General features: G+C 45.5%; 1 protein-coding gene across 1 annotated transcript in view; it reads left to right on the forward strand.

The window, feature by feature from the left end:
- MET (MET proto-oncogene, receptor tyrosine kinase) overlaps positions 1-17,363 on the forward strand; it is a 281,825-nt gene that overhangs the window by 185,992 nt on the left and 78,470 nt on the right. The window contains exons 6-9 of the mRNA XM_069627931.1: positions 4,003-4,163; positions 8,093-8,195; positions 8,315-8,451; positions 16,243-16,407. Coding sequence (XP_069484032.1) covers positions 4,003-4,163; positions 8,093-8,195; positions 8,315-8,451; positions 16,243-16,407 — 566 coding nt within the window. The remainder of the gene's footprint in view (positions 1-4,002; positions 4,164-8,092; positions 8,196-8,314; positions 8,452-16,242; positions 16,408-17,363) is intronic.

Here is a 17,363-nt window from a genome sequence, read left to right on the forward strand (position 1 = left end):
CTGTCCTCGGAACCTGGCAGTTCATAGAGGGGTCGTTCTTGAGGGTCTCTTTCCTGGGGGAAGGGCTCAAAACCATGAGTTCCTATCTATCACCTGTGATCCCTCTCACGTGGGAACATGCAGCAATCCTTTGTCTCCACTCAAATATTCAGTGCTATATATTAGGCCGGCCCTGCTGCCATACCCTCAGAATATCTCTTATTCTAAGTCAGTCCTGAGACGACCCTGGAATTGCCACTTCGATGGAGACGAATTGCCTCAGATGAATGTAGAAGGAACGAATAATTGTGGGGTCTTGGGTATTGAGCACGTTTCCCCTCTCCGCGGGATCTACTCTGGCAGCCCTTTGTGTTCGGTGTGAAGTACACATTGGCCATTATGGTCTCCCGCGCCCTCCAGGAAACGTCACCACTTTATCAGTAGGCCCATGAGGCCGAAGAGCGGTGCCAAGGGTACTCCTCCCGCCACTGGCAGGTCACCCCTTCTTTGCGGCAAGCTCTGTCCCTGCATCCCTCCCCCCACACCTCCTAGCTGAACAGAGGTGCTGTCTCTATTTCTGGCTCATTTTACCGCTTGAGTGCAAAGAGTGTGTATATTTGTCCTGGATATCACAGGACATGATTGTAAGCCCCGCCCACTCCCGGATTTTTAAGATCAACTTTTTCCACTTGGATTTTGACTATTGATATGAAATTCATTTCAATGGATGCAAAGAAAGGACCTTATGTATTCTGCAGTTGCTTAGTTACAATCTTTCATACTCAATATGGCTGCCGTCTTAATCCCATGGACGTAGAGGTCGAACCGCGCTTGCGGAAACAACCGCTCTGCGCGATCTCCACACTAACAAGTGCAAGAGATCATGCATGGGGTTTATCTTGGCAAGATATCAGTGCACCCCAAACAGCACTAGGATTAGCATAGCCATTGGCAGTCGTGGGTGGGTAAATAACCGAACAACACAGACAAGCTTTGCGTCCTTCCTTAAACCCCATCTCCTTCTTAGCTGTACTCTGAAAGAAAGGTTTCTGCTTGCCGCGCCCCCTAATAGCCAAAACTAAAAATAAGGGGCCAAATACTTGTTTATATGGACTATTTGTATACGATGTACTATCAAATAATTGTGATTTACTTTATAATTTGCAGTCGTATATGTTACATTTTGATGGACTAGTGCTTATCCTAAGAAAACGAATGCATAGGAACTATACATATCCTGTGCAATTCAAATGATGTTTCATGACATGAGAGCCTGCTGTTTTCCAGTCTCAGCACTGCTCAAAGGGACTGTCAGGCACAAGGAGATTTGATGAGCGAGCGAGACATCAGCGTGATTAGCGTCATGAGTTGCTTTTGCGTGTTTTAAACTGAATAAAATACTCCAACACTGTAGTCTGGCCTGTTTCCCCTGCGGTTATGAAGTCCTGCTGTAGGTTTGGGATACAAACATGAAGTCATGATGTAGGTTTGGTACACAGTCTTCTGAAATGACCAGCTCTGTATTTCATGAAGTCATAATGTAGGTTTGGTACACAAACAGTCTTCTGAAATGACCAGCTCTGTATTTCATGAAGTCCTGGTGTAGGTTTGTTACACAAACAGTCTTCTGAAATGACCAGCAGCTCTGGATTTCATGAAGTCCTGATCTAGGTTTTGTACACAGTCTTCTGAAATGACCAGCCCTGTATTTCCTGGAAGTCCTGATGTAGGTTTGGTATACAAACAGTCTTCTGAATTGACCGGCTGTGTCTTTCATGAGGTCCTGATGTATGGTTTGGCACACAAACAGTCTTCTGAAATGACCTGCTCTGTATTTCATGAAGTCCTGATGTAGGTTTGGCACACAAACAGTCTTCTGAGATGACCAGCTCTGTATTTCATGAAGTCCTGATGTAGGTTTGGCACACAAACAGTCTTCTGAGATGACCAGCTCTGTATTTCATGAAGTCCTGATGTAGATTTGGTACACAAACAGTCTTCTGAGATGACCAGCTCTGTATTTCATGAAGTCCTGATGTAGGTTTGGTACACAAAAAGTCTTCTGAGATGACCAGCTCTGTATTTCATGAAGTACTGATGTAGGTTTGGTACACAAACAGTCTTCTGAGATGACCAGCTCTGTATTTCATGAAGTCCTGATGTAGGTTTGGCACACAAACAGTCTTCTGAGATGACCAGCTCTGTATTTCATGAAGTCCTGATGTAGGTTTGGTACACAAACAGTCTTCTGAGATGACCAGCTCTGTATTTCATGAAGTCCTGATGTAGGTTTGGTACACAAACAGTCTTCTGAAATGACCAGCAGCTCTGGATTTAATGAAGTCCTGATATAGGTTTTGTACACAGTCTTCTGAAATGACCAGCCCTGTATTTCCTGGAAGTCCTGATGTAGGTTTGGTATACAAACAGTCTTCTGAATTGACCACCTGGTGCCTTCTTGCTTCCCGCTCTTTTTCACCACTTAGCAAGCCATGCCCACCTGGTCCCTTCCTGCTTGCCGCTCTGTTTCCCTACTTAAGGAGCCCTCCAGCTTCTTTTCCTTTGCAAATGGGGAGCAGGTGCAAGTGGATCTAGGTCACCTGGCCTAAGCCCCGCCCACCTGGTACCTTCCTGCCTGTTGCTCTTTTTCACCACTTAGCAAGCCCCACCCACCTGGTGCCTTCCTTCACCATCACTGTCTTGTGGCCAATGCTGGATTTGACATTTATGGACTTCATTCATTCACGGTGTGGCACTCTTTCTCAACTCTCATGCTGGACTTCCTTTGCATCTTGTACTCATGTTGGCCCTGAATCATGCTGTTCCCATCTTCATCTTGTATCCTGGCTTGCAACATAATGTGTTACTACTGACTTCTGCAATTGTATTCGTTCTCCACTCTTTTTGACTTCTTACTCTCTTTTCTCTCCTCCTTTCCCTTCTCCCTTTTCCTATCTCCTCCCCTTACTTTCTTCTATGCACTTACTCTATCAGAATTGTCCCTGGATGTAATATGATAGCAACCTCGTCTGTTTCCTCCACCCTCCCATTACTGTTTTTGTTTATCCCCACCATCCCTCCAGCACTATCTGAAATGTCGTCATGCCTAGTATGATAGTCGCTTGTTTTGTTCCTCCCCTCCCTTTCTGCACCCCTCTCCCTCACCTTTTGTTTTTCTCCAGCTCTACCAAAAAATGTCATCAGGCCTAGTACAGTAGTCGCCTGTCTGTTTCCATTTCCTTCCCACTCTCCCCCTTATCTATGTCTTAGCTCTTGCACTATCTGAAATGTCGTCAGGCCGAGTACGATAGTTAATTTCACATCCTTACTGTTCATGGCCTGTAAGTATGTGGTTGTATTTTCCCTTGTTCCCTCCCTTGCCTTGAAGCGCTTTGAAACACATTGTGTATAGGCGCTATATAAATAAACGATCATATCATATCATTCCAGCTGTGTATTTCATGAAGTCCTGATGTATGGTTTGGCACACAAACAGTCTTCTGAAATGACCAGCACCTCTGGATTTCATGAAGTCCTGATGTAGGTTTTGTACACAGTCTTCTGAAATGACCAGCCCTGTATTTCCTGGAAGTCCTGCTGTAGGTTTGGTATACAAACAGTCTACTGAATTGACCAGCTGTGTATTTCATGAAGTCCTGATGTATGGTTTGGCACACAATATTTCATGAAGTCCTGATGTAGGTTTGGCACGCAAACAGTCTTCTGAGATGACCTGCTCTGTATTTCATGAAGTCCTGATGTAGGTTTGGCACACAAACAGTCTTCTGAGATGACCAGCTCTGTATTTCATGAAGTCCTGATGTAGGTTTGGCACACAAACAGTCTTCTGAGATGACCAGCTCTGTATTTCATGAAGTCCTGATGTAGGTGTGGCACACAAACAGTCTTCTGAGATGACCAGCTCTGTATTTCATGAAGTCCTGATGTAGGTTTGGTACACAAACAGTCAGTCTTCAAGAAAAAAAAACACACATTAATTTGCACCTTTGTCCCTGTCTCCAGATTTCCCCAATCACAGCGCCTTTAGAAGGAGGAACGCGGCTGACGATATGCGGCTGGGACTTTGATCTGAGCAGAGCCAAAATTCTAGACTTCAAGAAAACGGTTGTTGTCATTGGGCAAAAGCAGTGCAAACTTGACAGCCGGGCCAGTAGCAGCAATAGGTAAGTAGCTGCCCCTTGAAAGCAAAACCGAGCTACCAGCTCTGCTAAAGAGGGCGCAGGACGAGAACACTTCACGACCTAGTCCTCGCTCCTGCTTATATCTGCACCTGTACTCTAGGAGCTATTTCACGTTGCAAGAAAGGGTAGTGATACTCAAAGCTTAGCATCTCGGCATTATAAATAATCTTCAATAAGCGCTGATAGAAGATGATATATTGCTGTATGTATGTGATTTACAAAGCAAGAAGGGAGCTGGGAGCAGTGGAGAGCTGTACATGTCCGGCACACCCAAGGGGTTGCAAGGTGGGTGCACAAGTCGCAGAGCGGCTGGGATGGCTGGTGAGGGCGTGAGGGGGATATAGCCCCAGGTCTTTTGGTTGCAGCCTCGTATAGAAGCTCAGGGACTACAACCAAAAGGCTAGCTAGCCCCGAGTCCCGACATTAGCGTACCCCCGGATCTTTTCCACACCTAGCAACACCCCTGAGTGAGGGGATGAGAGGGGAAAGGATAAAGGGGGAAATAATAGGGTTGAGTGGAGCGATCAGCCATTGACGAGAGGTTCTTTGAAGAGCAGCGTCTTCAGGTCCTTGCTGTTGGAGGGTATTTTTTTACATATTGCAATACTTTTAAATAGTCGTACAGCTGGCATGCATACATTAGATACTTATGAGTGGGGCAAGTTTAATGAGAGTTTACAGTGATTCACTGCCTGAGTGAGTGGATTAGTTATTTTGCGGCTGTCTTTTGATGTGTGATTGCGTTTGAATTTGTTTTTCAGATCATCGATTAATTAATGAGAGTTCATTATTAGAAGTAATGCAGAAAGTGTCATTGGGTGAGAAGAAAGCACGGTCCGCCTCACTCCAATTAATGAATGTATCCAATTCCTCTTTTCGCTTTTCTTCCCCGCCACAGACGTTCGCTGATGTGACTAAAAACTAGCAAGAACCACACTGCAAATCGTGAAATAAATCAATCAATAATAACATTTTAGAAGTATAAATAACACACAAGCATAAATATACATTCACTGGTTAAAATTGGAAAACCGTGACAATATCCAGTTTAACAGACAGTGTGCCCCATTACGCCCACTGCAGTACGCCAAAAAAGGCAGTAAAATGGCAGTGAAGGAATTACTGCCACTTTCCTGTCACTTTCCCACACCGCCATACTTCGGGTTTTGGAGGTGAAGATCAGGTATGACTGGAGGTAATTCATCCACTTTACCACCAAATTCATCATATTTACCACAGTGAATTAATACTCATGGTACATCTGAAAAAACCCATGAAGTCCTACGGACTTCAAAAATAGGGATTTACACCGCATTGCCACTGCGCATAATCCCGCGGTAATGCCATCAGCGATTATATAGCTCAGTAGCCATTCAAAATGTCTGCCACTTTACGAACAAAAAGACTATAGGCCAGAAAATGATCGCTTCTATATGGAATCTCATTCCTTGTTCAATAAAGTGCGCTCCGTGCCATTTTGTCTTGAACGATTTGTGTAGCCGGCCTCGCGGCATGCCATATCCTGCATCGCTGCGTGAAAAAAATACTACCGAGCCTATTGCATTTGGAGCTTTCGTGTTCCTCCCATGCTGGCACAAGCGCTGAGAAGAGTAGTGGACATAGCCCTGGTTTTGCATACTTCATCCACTGGGTTGAAACTGGCTTTTGCATTGTGATATTATTTGCACAAATGAGACAGTCTAGATTGTTCGAATTTTACTCTCCTCCCTCTATCTTGATTTCCTGGAATCAAAGAAAAGAATTGCCCTTTTTCCCTTGATCTTTGATGGCGAGGCTGAAGACCTGTCAAACCTTTAAGGGGATCCTTATATGTTTATCTCTACGTACACCCGGCCTCCAAGCCAGATTCACGCCTTATAAAGCCCCTAATTCAATGCAAGTGCTTAACCTGCTTAACCTGCTGAGGTTTCCGACCGGCTACGGGTACGTTTCAGAGTTGTGGTTAGGCTAAGGCTAAGGTTAGGATTAGGGTAAGGGTTTTGGGTTAGGGCAAGGGCTCTGGAATTATTGGTGAGCTGGTGATGGGGTTGGAGTTGGGATCACTGTTCATTTTCTCTTTATTTGGTGTTTTTCATTGAGTGACACGCAAATTAAATACTTGAGCGCACTGGGGGGTGGCTGTTAGTTAAGGGTGTAGGGTAGAATACGGGTTTTAGTAGAGTTAGGGTAAGGTTTAGGATAGAAGTCAAGTTGATTGTGGGGGTTTTATTAGTGGTTTGGGTCCTTGTTGGGGAAACAAACTTGAACTTTTCTGTATTTAAAAATAGCTTTTTTGTTCACCTTAACGCTGCCAACCTTTTCACACCTGGACTTGTTCATATTGAATTACTACATTTTTATAAACGACTTTTTGCTGACGACTTTTTCACATGACTACATTCTCCTGGGGACATGTTCACATAGAACCGCTCTTATGGCAGCAGCGGTGCGGCTTTAACTGGGCTCAGCTGAAAATGGTATGTGAGAGCCTGATGTTTGCTGGGAACTGTAGTCTGATCAGTATCTCCGTCCTCCCCAACGGTGCGGCACAAGCAGATACTTTTGTCCTAAGCAATGGCTGCTGCCACACCTCTGGTGACACACAGAACCAGGTGACAAGCAAGAGCGGGTGGAGGTGTTAGCTGTGTATGTTAAAGTATGTTTCTGCCTAAAATAAAAAGAACCACCTTTTAAATTGCAATGTTTTGCTTCAGAGTGTGTGGTGCAGAAGTTGGGTTGGCATGTAAGGCTGTACATGGTTTACATGGCACACCAAATGATGACTTATTCTGCATTCTGTGCACCTTTCCAATTTGATCAAATAAACCACTTGTTTACTAAAGTCAAGACTGAATTTAGACATGACTGTATGTAACCTACTGTACCTTCCCTTACTGTAATCCACCTGTAAATTTTTTTTTGCTTGCACTTTATTGATTTTATGTTGTAACTAAGTCTTAAGCTTTCTTATCTGCTGCGCCCAGTTACCCATGCGTTTGGTGCGCATTACCAAATAAACAAACAAACAAACTTTCTGGGGTCTTTTATGGCCATATAAACTAAGCAAATGCTCTTCAATAACAAGATTGCGATACAGTACTCACGAAAATGCACACATAAAATGCATATAATTGACGAAAGAATTAAGAGCTAGTTCATTGGTCTCTGGATCCACTCCTGATAATCCAAATCCACTCCATGTTTTCAGGATACTGACGCAAAATGTAATTGGATACAGTGAATCTAAAGGGGAGTTGTTTGTGTAAACAGTAATTATCCTGAAAACCTGGTGCGATTGGGGTTCTTGATGGCCACTGTGAAGTGGCTCACATTTCTAGGTAACAGTGGTCTGCAACCTCTGGTTCTTCAGCTGTTGAGGACTACAACTCCTATCGCCCCTAGCCATTATAGTCTAGTGGGTGGGGATCGTGGGAGTTTTAGTCCTAAAGAACTGGAGAGGTGCAGGTTGCAGACAAGATGACTTCATGCCACAAAGAGCACTGAAGTGTTCACTGCCCTTGTTTTCAGTTTTAAAGTGTTAATGTAGGGACTTATTTTCTATTCTGTTCCACGGCATAGGCATGCCTGTTGCTTGTTGAATAATATATTTTTTTTAAAGACAGGAGCAGTGTCAAACAAAATAGGAAAAAGCCAGAGTTGTGTGTGATGCCTCTATTCCAGAGTTTTGCAACCTTCGACTTACAGGTGTTTTGGACTACAACTACCATCAGCCCTAGCAAGCATAGTCAATGGTGAAGAATCATGGGAGTCATAGTCCAAAACATCTGAAGAGCCACGGGCTACAGACCCTTGCTCTATTCTATAACTGTAAACTAGTTTTATGTACAGAACAAAGTAAGCATAGCGTATTATTATTCTAAGTAAACAGTCTTTGTTTGTGTTTTGCGAAGGTTGCTGTGCACCGTGGGTCCAGCATCCAGTGTCCACTTCAACATAACAAGTAGTGTGTCGAACGGAAAGGGGACAACACTGTTCAACACCTTCTCCTATGTGGTAAGGAATGGCATGGCAATACCTGCTTCTACAAAGCACCTGTTAGTGATTCAGGAGTCTTTGCCAGCCCTAACCTCCATCTGATTATGAAAAGAACCTATTATTTTCTTTCCTTTTAGAATCCTGTGATAACAAGCGTTGCCCCCAGATTTGGTCCGAAATCAGGAGGAACATTGCTCACTTTAACAGGAAATCACCTCGATAGCGGGCAATCCAGAGAGGTGTCAATTGGTGCAAATAAGTGCGCCATAAAAAGGTAATTCATGATATCATTGTTTGAATTTGTGTAAAAATTGAGATACTTGCTGGGACTGGAAACAATGGACAAGTTAAAAAGAAGCTGAACTATGTGCAAAAATGGTGACGATAAAAGGATAGTGTCATAGAACCGCCAACCAAATCACATTACCCACACTATCCCCTATTGACTCCGTAAGAGCAGCGCCCTGCCCGTCTGCCCACAATGAAGCACAAACCAACTGCGTGTCTACCAATACTACCACATCGACTGCACATACGTTGACGACATTTTGGCGACATATTGGCCCTTGTTACGAGTTGGCTGATCCAGAAATAGGGTGCTGGTAACAACATATACCGTCACCTTTCCTGACCGGCCAACTCCAAGTCTGCCAGTAGGGAATCTGGTCTACCGGCAGACCTGACCTACGGGTAAATCAGCCCGCTAACGGCAGATAAGTTCCTGAATCACCAGCATCGCTACTAACAGTGCCCGTGATTCGGGCAACCGCTTCCCATGGAGTCTGAACGGGGAGTTACTGGTATCTTCACTGCCCGTAATAACCCTATTACACAGGGATATCGGGCAGCAGAGACAGTACAGTAAATCCCCAGTATCCGGCCAGAATTACCGGCGGGATACCGGGGAACTCATAATGGGCCCCTTATCACAGGCAATGGCAGAGTTTGCTCAGGTACCCGCTGATGTTTACTGTTTTCATGCCAGAGCCCATCCTCTAAGCACAGGGCCGGGATTCCAACCCATGCTGTTCGGCATGGTCTTGCTATCAAGATTAGCACGCTGCCCCTGAGCTATCCTGAATTGTTTCAGTATTCGTGCTCCTTCCATTGCGTAATATTTGTGCTTGGGTGTCCCAAGGCAGTCAGCGTTATATAAATCAAAAGCATCCACTAGTCATAGCATACCTTTGTTCAATGAACTGAAAAGAAGGTGTATATTTAAGCACGAATGATGTAGAACTCCAAAAGTAAGTGAAAAAGTTGATTAGTGTGAGTATATTGATCTGTTAATGACTGGCTAATAGAGCTTGGTACATCACAAAGAACAAGAAGAGTCTTCAATTACTTTTCTTTATAGCCGAAATAACTGAAATGGTCCTGTCTTCCCACAGTGCCTCAGTGTTGTACAACGCGTCACGCGGGCGCAACTTACGTGGTCTTCCAAAAGCCTGCTGTGGAGAGGTAGCCAATTTATCACTTGGTGCTGACGAGAAGAACTTCTAACGCACGGAACCAACCCGCCGCCACGGGACGGCACTTCCCCAATTTACGTGGCGTCAGAACAGTGCAAGCACTGATAGGGAAGGCCAAGCTGGATATCCAATGTGGTGGAGTAGCTGAATATCCACTGGGCTGAAGCAGGTCCGGTTCCCAGGATACTAGATACCGGACGGAGGCACAAGGCAGAGACAGGCAAGAGCCAAATACAATAGTGGATGGTAAGGAAGAGAAAATTTGGTAATCCAGGTAGCCAGAGGAGCAAGCGGGCTACCCAAGGGCCAGGACAGGAGAGAAAAGAACAGGAACTGAAGACGCTGTTACTGGCTGGAGGTAGCAGGGAAAAGAACCACATGACCTAGACTGGGCAGAGGGGAGACCCAAGGAGGACAGGGTAGGACAGGAAAGGCCTAGGGCTAAGCAGGCAAGGAACAAAGGGAAACAGGAGGTTCAAGAGCTATGAGAAACAACAGGAACCTGGCGAGGGAGGACCCAGCTACAAGCATACTGCGTCGAGACGCAGTTTGCAAGCGTCCTTGATGGCCGATATTGGACGAGGACCAAAACGAGGCTTGCAACCCAAGCGGACGTCCCTCCAGAGCCCGGGGGACTTTACGTGCACGGAAAGACAGAGACGGACAACGGCGCATGCACTGCTCCCCATTCATGGCAGTGCCCAAGAAACCAGCCCGGGACAAGAGCGGGTGAGTAAGGGGTATACACTCCAACAAGGAGGATGCGGGACATGCTGCGGTCATCCCAGCAAGGTGAGTGGTGTGGCACTCAGTAGGAAGTAAACTGTAAGAAAGGAAGCAGTCCATAGGACGTCGAGGAGTAAAGCTCCTGTAGAACCCTGATATTTGTTGCAATCAATATCTTATAGTTCCTAAGGAAGTAATACACCAGTACTCACAAAAGGAGGATTATAAAAATAGTGCCGTGCGTTCTTACATAGAGCTCCATGCTGGAATCTAGTCTCTAAGCTCTGTTATGGCAGGTGCTAGCATTACCGCAAGGCTCCGTTTAGTTGGCCCAGCCGTTGGGATTTGAACTTGGCAAAGGGACGGCTCGAACCATGTGAAAGGTGAGCACTTGGCTTGTTATCTATTCATCCGGTCTATAACTTGCGTTTCATGAAACCCACCTCAGAATAAGGGAACACAGTGCATATGTTATGCTACGTTACTATGCTTTTATACTGTGCCCACTCACACTTGTACAGAGCACTCTGGCTGGTCTCTAGTCACTAGAAGGCTAAGGATGGAGGCTGTTTCAAACCGAGGCATTCATTGATTCAAAGCTTAGGTCTTCCTGGAGTCTTCTAGACAGTAGCAGGGCGTTCTGTCTTCTAGCACTGGACCCGGAAAGCATAACCCCCTCGGATGCTACACCAAGGGACTGGACGGCCCAGACAACCTTGACTGCTTTATATCAGTCCCAGAATCTGCGTGAAGGTCATGGGTCTGCAACCTTTGGCCATCCAGATGTTTTGCACTACAACTCCCAACCGCCCTAGCAAGAATAGTCAATGGTGAGGGATCATGGGAGTTGTGGTTTTCCCTAACAGCACCTGACACCAGCAGCTAATGTAAGGAAAACTGTGCAGAGGAGGTTGGTTCACTGTTTCTGTGGATTCGTCCCACGTGGTTCTGTCTGCGCCCTGGGCTGGCTGAAGGGGAGGCAGGGGGATGGGGAGGGGGGGGGTTGGGGGGGGTCAGTCCAGAATAGATGGAATTGGAACAATATAAATTGTAGGCGATCAGAGCGCCCACCAGGGCTGCTTTCTCCCTAATAAGGATGACGGCAGCCATGTTTCAGCAGAAACTTTAGTAAACAGACTTCATGTCCATATAAATATTTTCCCAGGCTAAATTGCATTGCTTGGCTAACTAGGGAATCACGTGGCCAATCAACCGTAACATTATTCCGCTTCACGAGTGACTGAGCTGAACAGCCTGCTGGCCTAGAAAAATAGGCGGCTGCTGCCTGGAAGGCTCATGGCGGCTTTAGATCAAATCTTCTTGAAAATGTTGGACTGACAAGTCCGCCTTGTATCCCTTGTAGATAGTGCTCGGGAGTTTTCAACTTGGCAGAAAAAAAGCCAGTTGCCAGTTAAGTCCAGTAAGGACCAGTGGCGTGCAGTCACGTGACTGGATGCCTTTGCAGGGGCCAACCTTGCCTCAAAGTCCACACCAGGACCAGCTCAGTGGGGCCCCGGGCGTTTAGCAGAGTGAAGCAAGGAAGGATGTATGAGATGGCCCCCAGCTGGTGGCAGGGGCGCCGAGTACAGGGGGCTGCGGGGCCCGCCCCCCCCCGCAGAATGAAGTCGGGGCTGTGCCCCCCCCTGGGCCGTAGAGAAGAGACGCAGTATGGATGGCCCTCTGTTCCATCCATACTGTGTCTCTCTCTGGCGGCCCCGGTAAAAGCCGGGGAAAAACGATGTTTAGAAATGGAGGGACAGATGCAAAGCAAGAGGGTCTTGCTTTGCATCTGTCCCTCAATTTCTAAAAATCGTTTTGGGTTGGGTGTATTTGTACATCTCTGCACCCCTGTTGGCAAGAGGGGTGCACAGATGTAGAGGTGCACCCAACCCAAAACGATTTTTAGAAATGGAGGCACAGATGCAAAGCAAGTCTGTCCCTCAATTTCTAAAAATTATTTTGGGTTTGGTGTATTTGTACATCTGACCACCCCTCTTGGCAAGAGGGGTGAACAGATGTAGAGGTACACCCAATCCAGAAGGATTTTTAGAAATGGAGGCACAGATGCAAAGCAAGTCTGTCCCTCAATTTCTAAAAATTGTTTTGAGTTTGGTGTATTTGTACATCTGTGCACCCCTCTTGGCAAGAAGGGTGAACAGATGTAGATGTACACCCAACCCAGAAGGATTTTTAGAAATGGAGGTACAGATGCAAAGCGAGGGAGCGGGCAGGGAGAGGGTAAATGAGACTGTTTGCATGTCTCTGAGTGTGCACGTGGTGAGGGTGAATGCTACGTGTGGGGAGGGGAGGCGTATGAACCAGCACTTTCTAGTGGGGCTAACATATTTGAAATGGGGCAATGCTGGTACTCCTCAGTTAGCTGGCTATACTCGTGATGGGACAGTACTGCTGTAACAGGGCTTCTGTAAGTGTTGAATCTTCTCAGCGATAATACTATGCTTTTGTTGAGGCAATGCTAGTTCATCTTAGTGGGGCTGCTATACTTTTGATGGGACAACATCAGCACTTCTCAGTTGAGCTGCTACACTCTTATTGACAAGGCCCCAGCACTTCTCAACAGATATATTTATTGTTATTTGTATTGGTTATTTATAATGTGTGTACTACCCAGAGGTTTCTAAGCGCGGACCGAGGGAGCGAACCTGTGTTGCGCGGACCGAGGGATCGACCTATGTTGCTCTGTGTCGTCTTGCTTCCAAGGCGAGCACATTGCCCCTGAGCTATCTTTCCGATACTCTAAAGATGTGAAGTACATTTAATGATACAGAACCAGAAATATTGAGCAAGTCTGTCATCAGAATAACTCAACACTGTCGTGGTTATACAAGAGCTGATATATTTAAAGGGATGGAATTACTCAGAATGTAGTAGCACTATTCAATAACCCAAAGTTCTTAAGCATAGTTAATGTGAAAATACTACACTTCTCACTGTTGGGACAGTACTGCCACTTCTCACAGAGGCTTCGACACCTTTTATGGGGCAGCACTGATCCAGCCTACTGTTCACATCCTCAGAATTGTCATTTCTCAGCAGGACTGCAACACTATGCCATTGTGTTCTGTATGTTGAGTGCTTCTTCACCACCAATGTGGATTCATGGCTCTCTCCCAGTGTGTAAATAGTAGATCTGGCTACATTCAATTGGCAACAGGCATGTCCGGAGCTGCCTGCCGTCCATAAGCTGCCACTCAGGAAGTTGGGAGCCGTGATGGGGCAAGGGATAGAAGGATCGAGCCTGTCGGATAGCAGAATCAGCAGGGTCTTAAAATCTGCTCACTCCTTCTGGAGGGGCCATGGGGTAAAATGAGCCTGATCCACACATACAGGGGGTTGTTACCCCGTTATCTCTCCTGAATGAAAGAATGAGCTCTCTCAGACACAAGTTATCACCGCTGCACAAACATTGAATGAATATGGTATGGATCTATAGATCGAGAAAACTGGAGTGACAATTCAGAGTGTTTTAACAGAAATATAATTGTCTTCCCAGATGGGAGACTGACTCCATTAATATACATGGGGTCCCTGAGATGACCAAGAGTGAAACTGTACATTCAGTTGTGAGATTACCAGCAACGGTTGATACTATGCTCCAAGGAGTGAGGTGCCCACTCAATATATCACACTGTTTATAGGTGTGAGACCCATCCTGAATGCTTGCCCAAAGAGCCTTGGCCAGAGTTTCACACTGAAGAAGTGAGCATGTGATCCGGGGTCTGCAGCCCACACACAGGCAGGGGATTCCCATGCTCCCACTTGCAAGATGTGCACCAAATTAGTGAGATTGTGCTCCAAGGTAGGAGGCACACGCACATTCTTTGCTCTGACGTTTGACACACTCACAGGATGGGACGGCATTTCGTTCTCCCATCCTAGTTGTGTTGCTCTGCCTTTTGAGTGCTACTACAACCTGGATGATTATAGAGGGGTGGAGTAGGGGCAGTGATGGACTACTGGAATGCAACTGGAAGGCTGAAAACTCCTTCTTACTTGACTTTAGTATATGCAGTACATGCTAGCCAATGTTTCCACTGTTCTGCGCTGCGCGCGCCTCCACACACCCCCCGCACGCCGTTGCACCAAGTTGCCGACTACATGCAAATTTGCGGTCCTATAACTGCCGGTGATGTCTTCCCCCCCCCTCCCTCCCCCGGGAAATCCCCTGGCTGGTGGATTTCCAAGTCTTTGAAGCCCTTTGACTGCTAAGTGTGTGCAGGGTCAGCCTGAGCTACACAAGGAGTTATTGGGAGCAGAATAAGCCATGGCAGCTGCTAACACACAGATAATGAACACAGCAGCGCATAGTAGCCCTCACCTCCTCATCAGAGCCACACAGGAATGCATCACGAGTATGCATTGTGGTCTGGGCATAGTCACACTGAGACTAAAGCACTCCTCTTCTGAAATTCCCCCAAAACAAACCCCTTTAGACAACAAAGAAGTGATGGATGCCACAGCCATTTTATCCGCACATCCCTATCCTAAGCCTGTCAGAATGAGAATATATGGTTCTTCATTAAAAACAATTTAGTGTTAGGGTTAGTGTTGGGAAAAATTGAATGAGCACCATGCCCAGTAGGCATTGTGTACTTCAGGCATACAAGCCTTTTATCACAGCCATGTGTGTCAAATATAAGGATCTGTGTTCGTTTTTATGTTCCCAAAATGCATTTTTATTTCATGCAAAGCAGTGAAGAACCCTCCTTTGTTCTATTTGTCACCTTCCCTGGTTCTGTTTGTCCAAAGGGATATTTGGAAAGAGTGAGGAATGTAACTGACTGTCCATCCTGAAATGCTAACCTTCTATCAGAAAATAATGTATTTTTTTTCTAGGTGTTGAAAATGTGCTTTGCTCAGAAAGACCAATGCAGCTTCTTAGTAATGCTACGATATATATATCCTGGAAGTGACCATTACAGATGAGCATTGTGCAATTTTGAAATGAGTCACTTTTCAATGTTAGTACAAGCTGGTCAGATAGCACAGTGAGCTAAGCGCTCACCCCTGATATATGTGCACAGCCTGCTGTGGCAGGTTGAAATCCCAGCAGTGTCAACTCAGCCTTTCATCCTTCTGAGGTTGATAAAGTGAGTACCACTCTGTGGGATAATAATGACTTCTGTTATTTCATGGCTTTGAGGCCTATGGGTGTGTAGCACTATATAAGAAATACATTATTATATAATGTGAACACTCAGCCTCTTCCCTCCCCTCTTTAAGATTGTCTGTGTTTCTCCCTGGTTGAGATGCTTTTAGTAATGGCGGAGGGGAGTTCTATCGCACGCGCGCACTCCTGACAACGCGCCTCTCTCGCGCAGAGAGGGAGTGAGGCTGAGGGAGACCGAGAGTGACAATGAGAGAAGCAAAAAGAAAGAGAGGGACTGTGCATGAGAGTAATTAATTATTCTATTTATATTCTCTATTAAAATATCCATTGATAAGGGAAAATCACACAATGACAAATGCTTAGTAATAAAAAGACAGGAATATTTAAAGGCAAATCGTTGATGTGAAAACACATTGTGAGGCAGCAGGATAATTCTGGAAGGATAGTGTTTCATGCAATTTAAGGACACTGGCACAGATGCAAGAACTGGTCAGATAACAGTACAGTGCACTGTGGCTTCGTGTGTGTGTTTTTTTCTCTTTAAAGTGAGTTATTTCATTAAAACAAAGTTCACTTGTATGAAACGTTGGCACGGCCATGGATTGGCTGAGCCAGAAACCGGAGCTCGCGGACAGCAGCTGAAAGCACATTAGCCTGGATTTCTTGCACTCCCTGTGTGTTTAGGGATTACAGAGCCGGCAGGCAGCAACACGTCTCTTCGCTTTTTCTCTTCCAGGTTTTCCGAGAGCGCTTTGGAGTGTCACGCCCCCCCACAGGCGACGGCGGCGGATTTCCCCATTACAATGAAAGTGGATTCGGCCGTTCGCGAAGCAGGTGTTCGCTTCGCCTACAAGGTCGACCCCAGTGTCTTTGAAATCCAGCCTGCCAAGTCTTTTCTGAGGTACTTGCATGCTGTGTGTACTGTGCAGTCCTGTCTTGATGGAGATAACACCATGTCGTAGGTCACTGATATCGTTTCCAGTCGTGTGACTACTTCGCGAAAGCAGAGGCATGGTGGTGACTGTGTTGGGGAGCGGGGGTCACGGGGGGCTGCATAACCACATATCACACTTTTAATTAAAGAAAAGGGCTCTTTGGTTCAGCTGTGCATTACGTGTGATGTGCGCCTCGATGCCTCTGGGCTGCTAGTGCGCTTTACAAATCCAAAAAATAAATAAATAAATAAATATAGGCACGGTGACGGTATGTTATGTTTATGGAATGCCACGGTACATTATGCCATGTCAAGTTTTATTTGGTAATGTAAAGTTGTGGTGTCTCATATCAGTATGTTTTGTGTCATGTTACATGGTATGCAGTCTTTATATCGAATATTTTCTGAAGCATGAACATATATTCGAATATTTTATAACAGACATTTTTTATAGAGAATGCATTTAAGGGTGGGGTAAAGGGTTAAATATTTTTGGGAAAAGGTTTGGGTGGGTTTTTAAGGGTGGGGAACGGAGGTGTGGGGAGGGCCCCCCCCCCCAAAAAAGAAATGTGTTCTGAAATATTCGCTATATGTTCATTCTTTTCAAAATATTTTGGTATAAAGACATGTAACCATGTCACATTACATTATTAGTGGCCCTGGTTTTATGGTATTTGCTTTTACCCCATTTCCATCTGTATTTATTCACATTCATTTCTCTGGAAATTTGACATGTATTTATCCACACACATGTTTTGCTATTTCAAAAAATAAGTTGTAACTCGTAAATTTCCACATTTGATTGCATGAGAAAAAAAACCTCAGCACGTGGATGCCTGTAATGGGAAGCTCCTGCAGCTGTGTGTTGGACAAGAAGTCCGGGCCTGCAGCCATGTAAACAACTTAAACATGAATTCAATTCC

Source organism: Ambystoma mexicanum, chromosome 12 (assembly GCF_040938575.1).
Source record: "Ambystoma mexicanum isolate Mex_15411 chromosome 12, UKY_AmexF1_1, whole genome shotgun sequence".
NCBI classification, from domain to species: Eukaryota; Metazoa; Chordata; class Amphibia; order Caudata; family Ambystomatidae; genus Ambystoma; species Ambystoma mexicanum.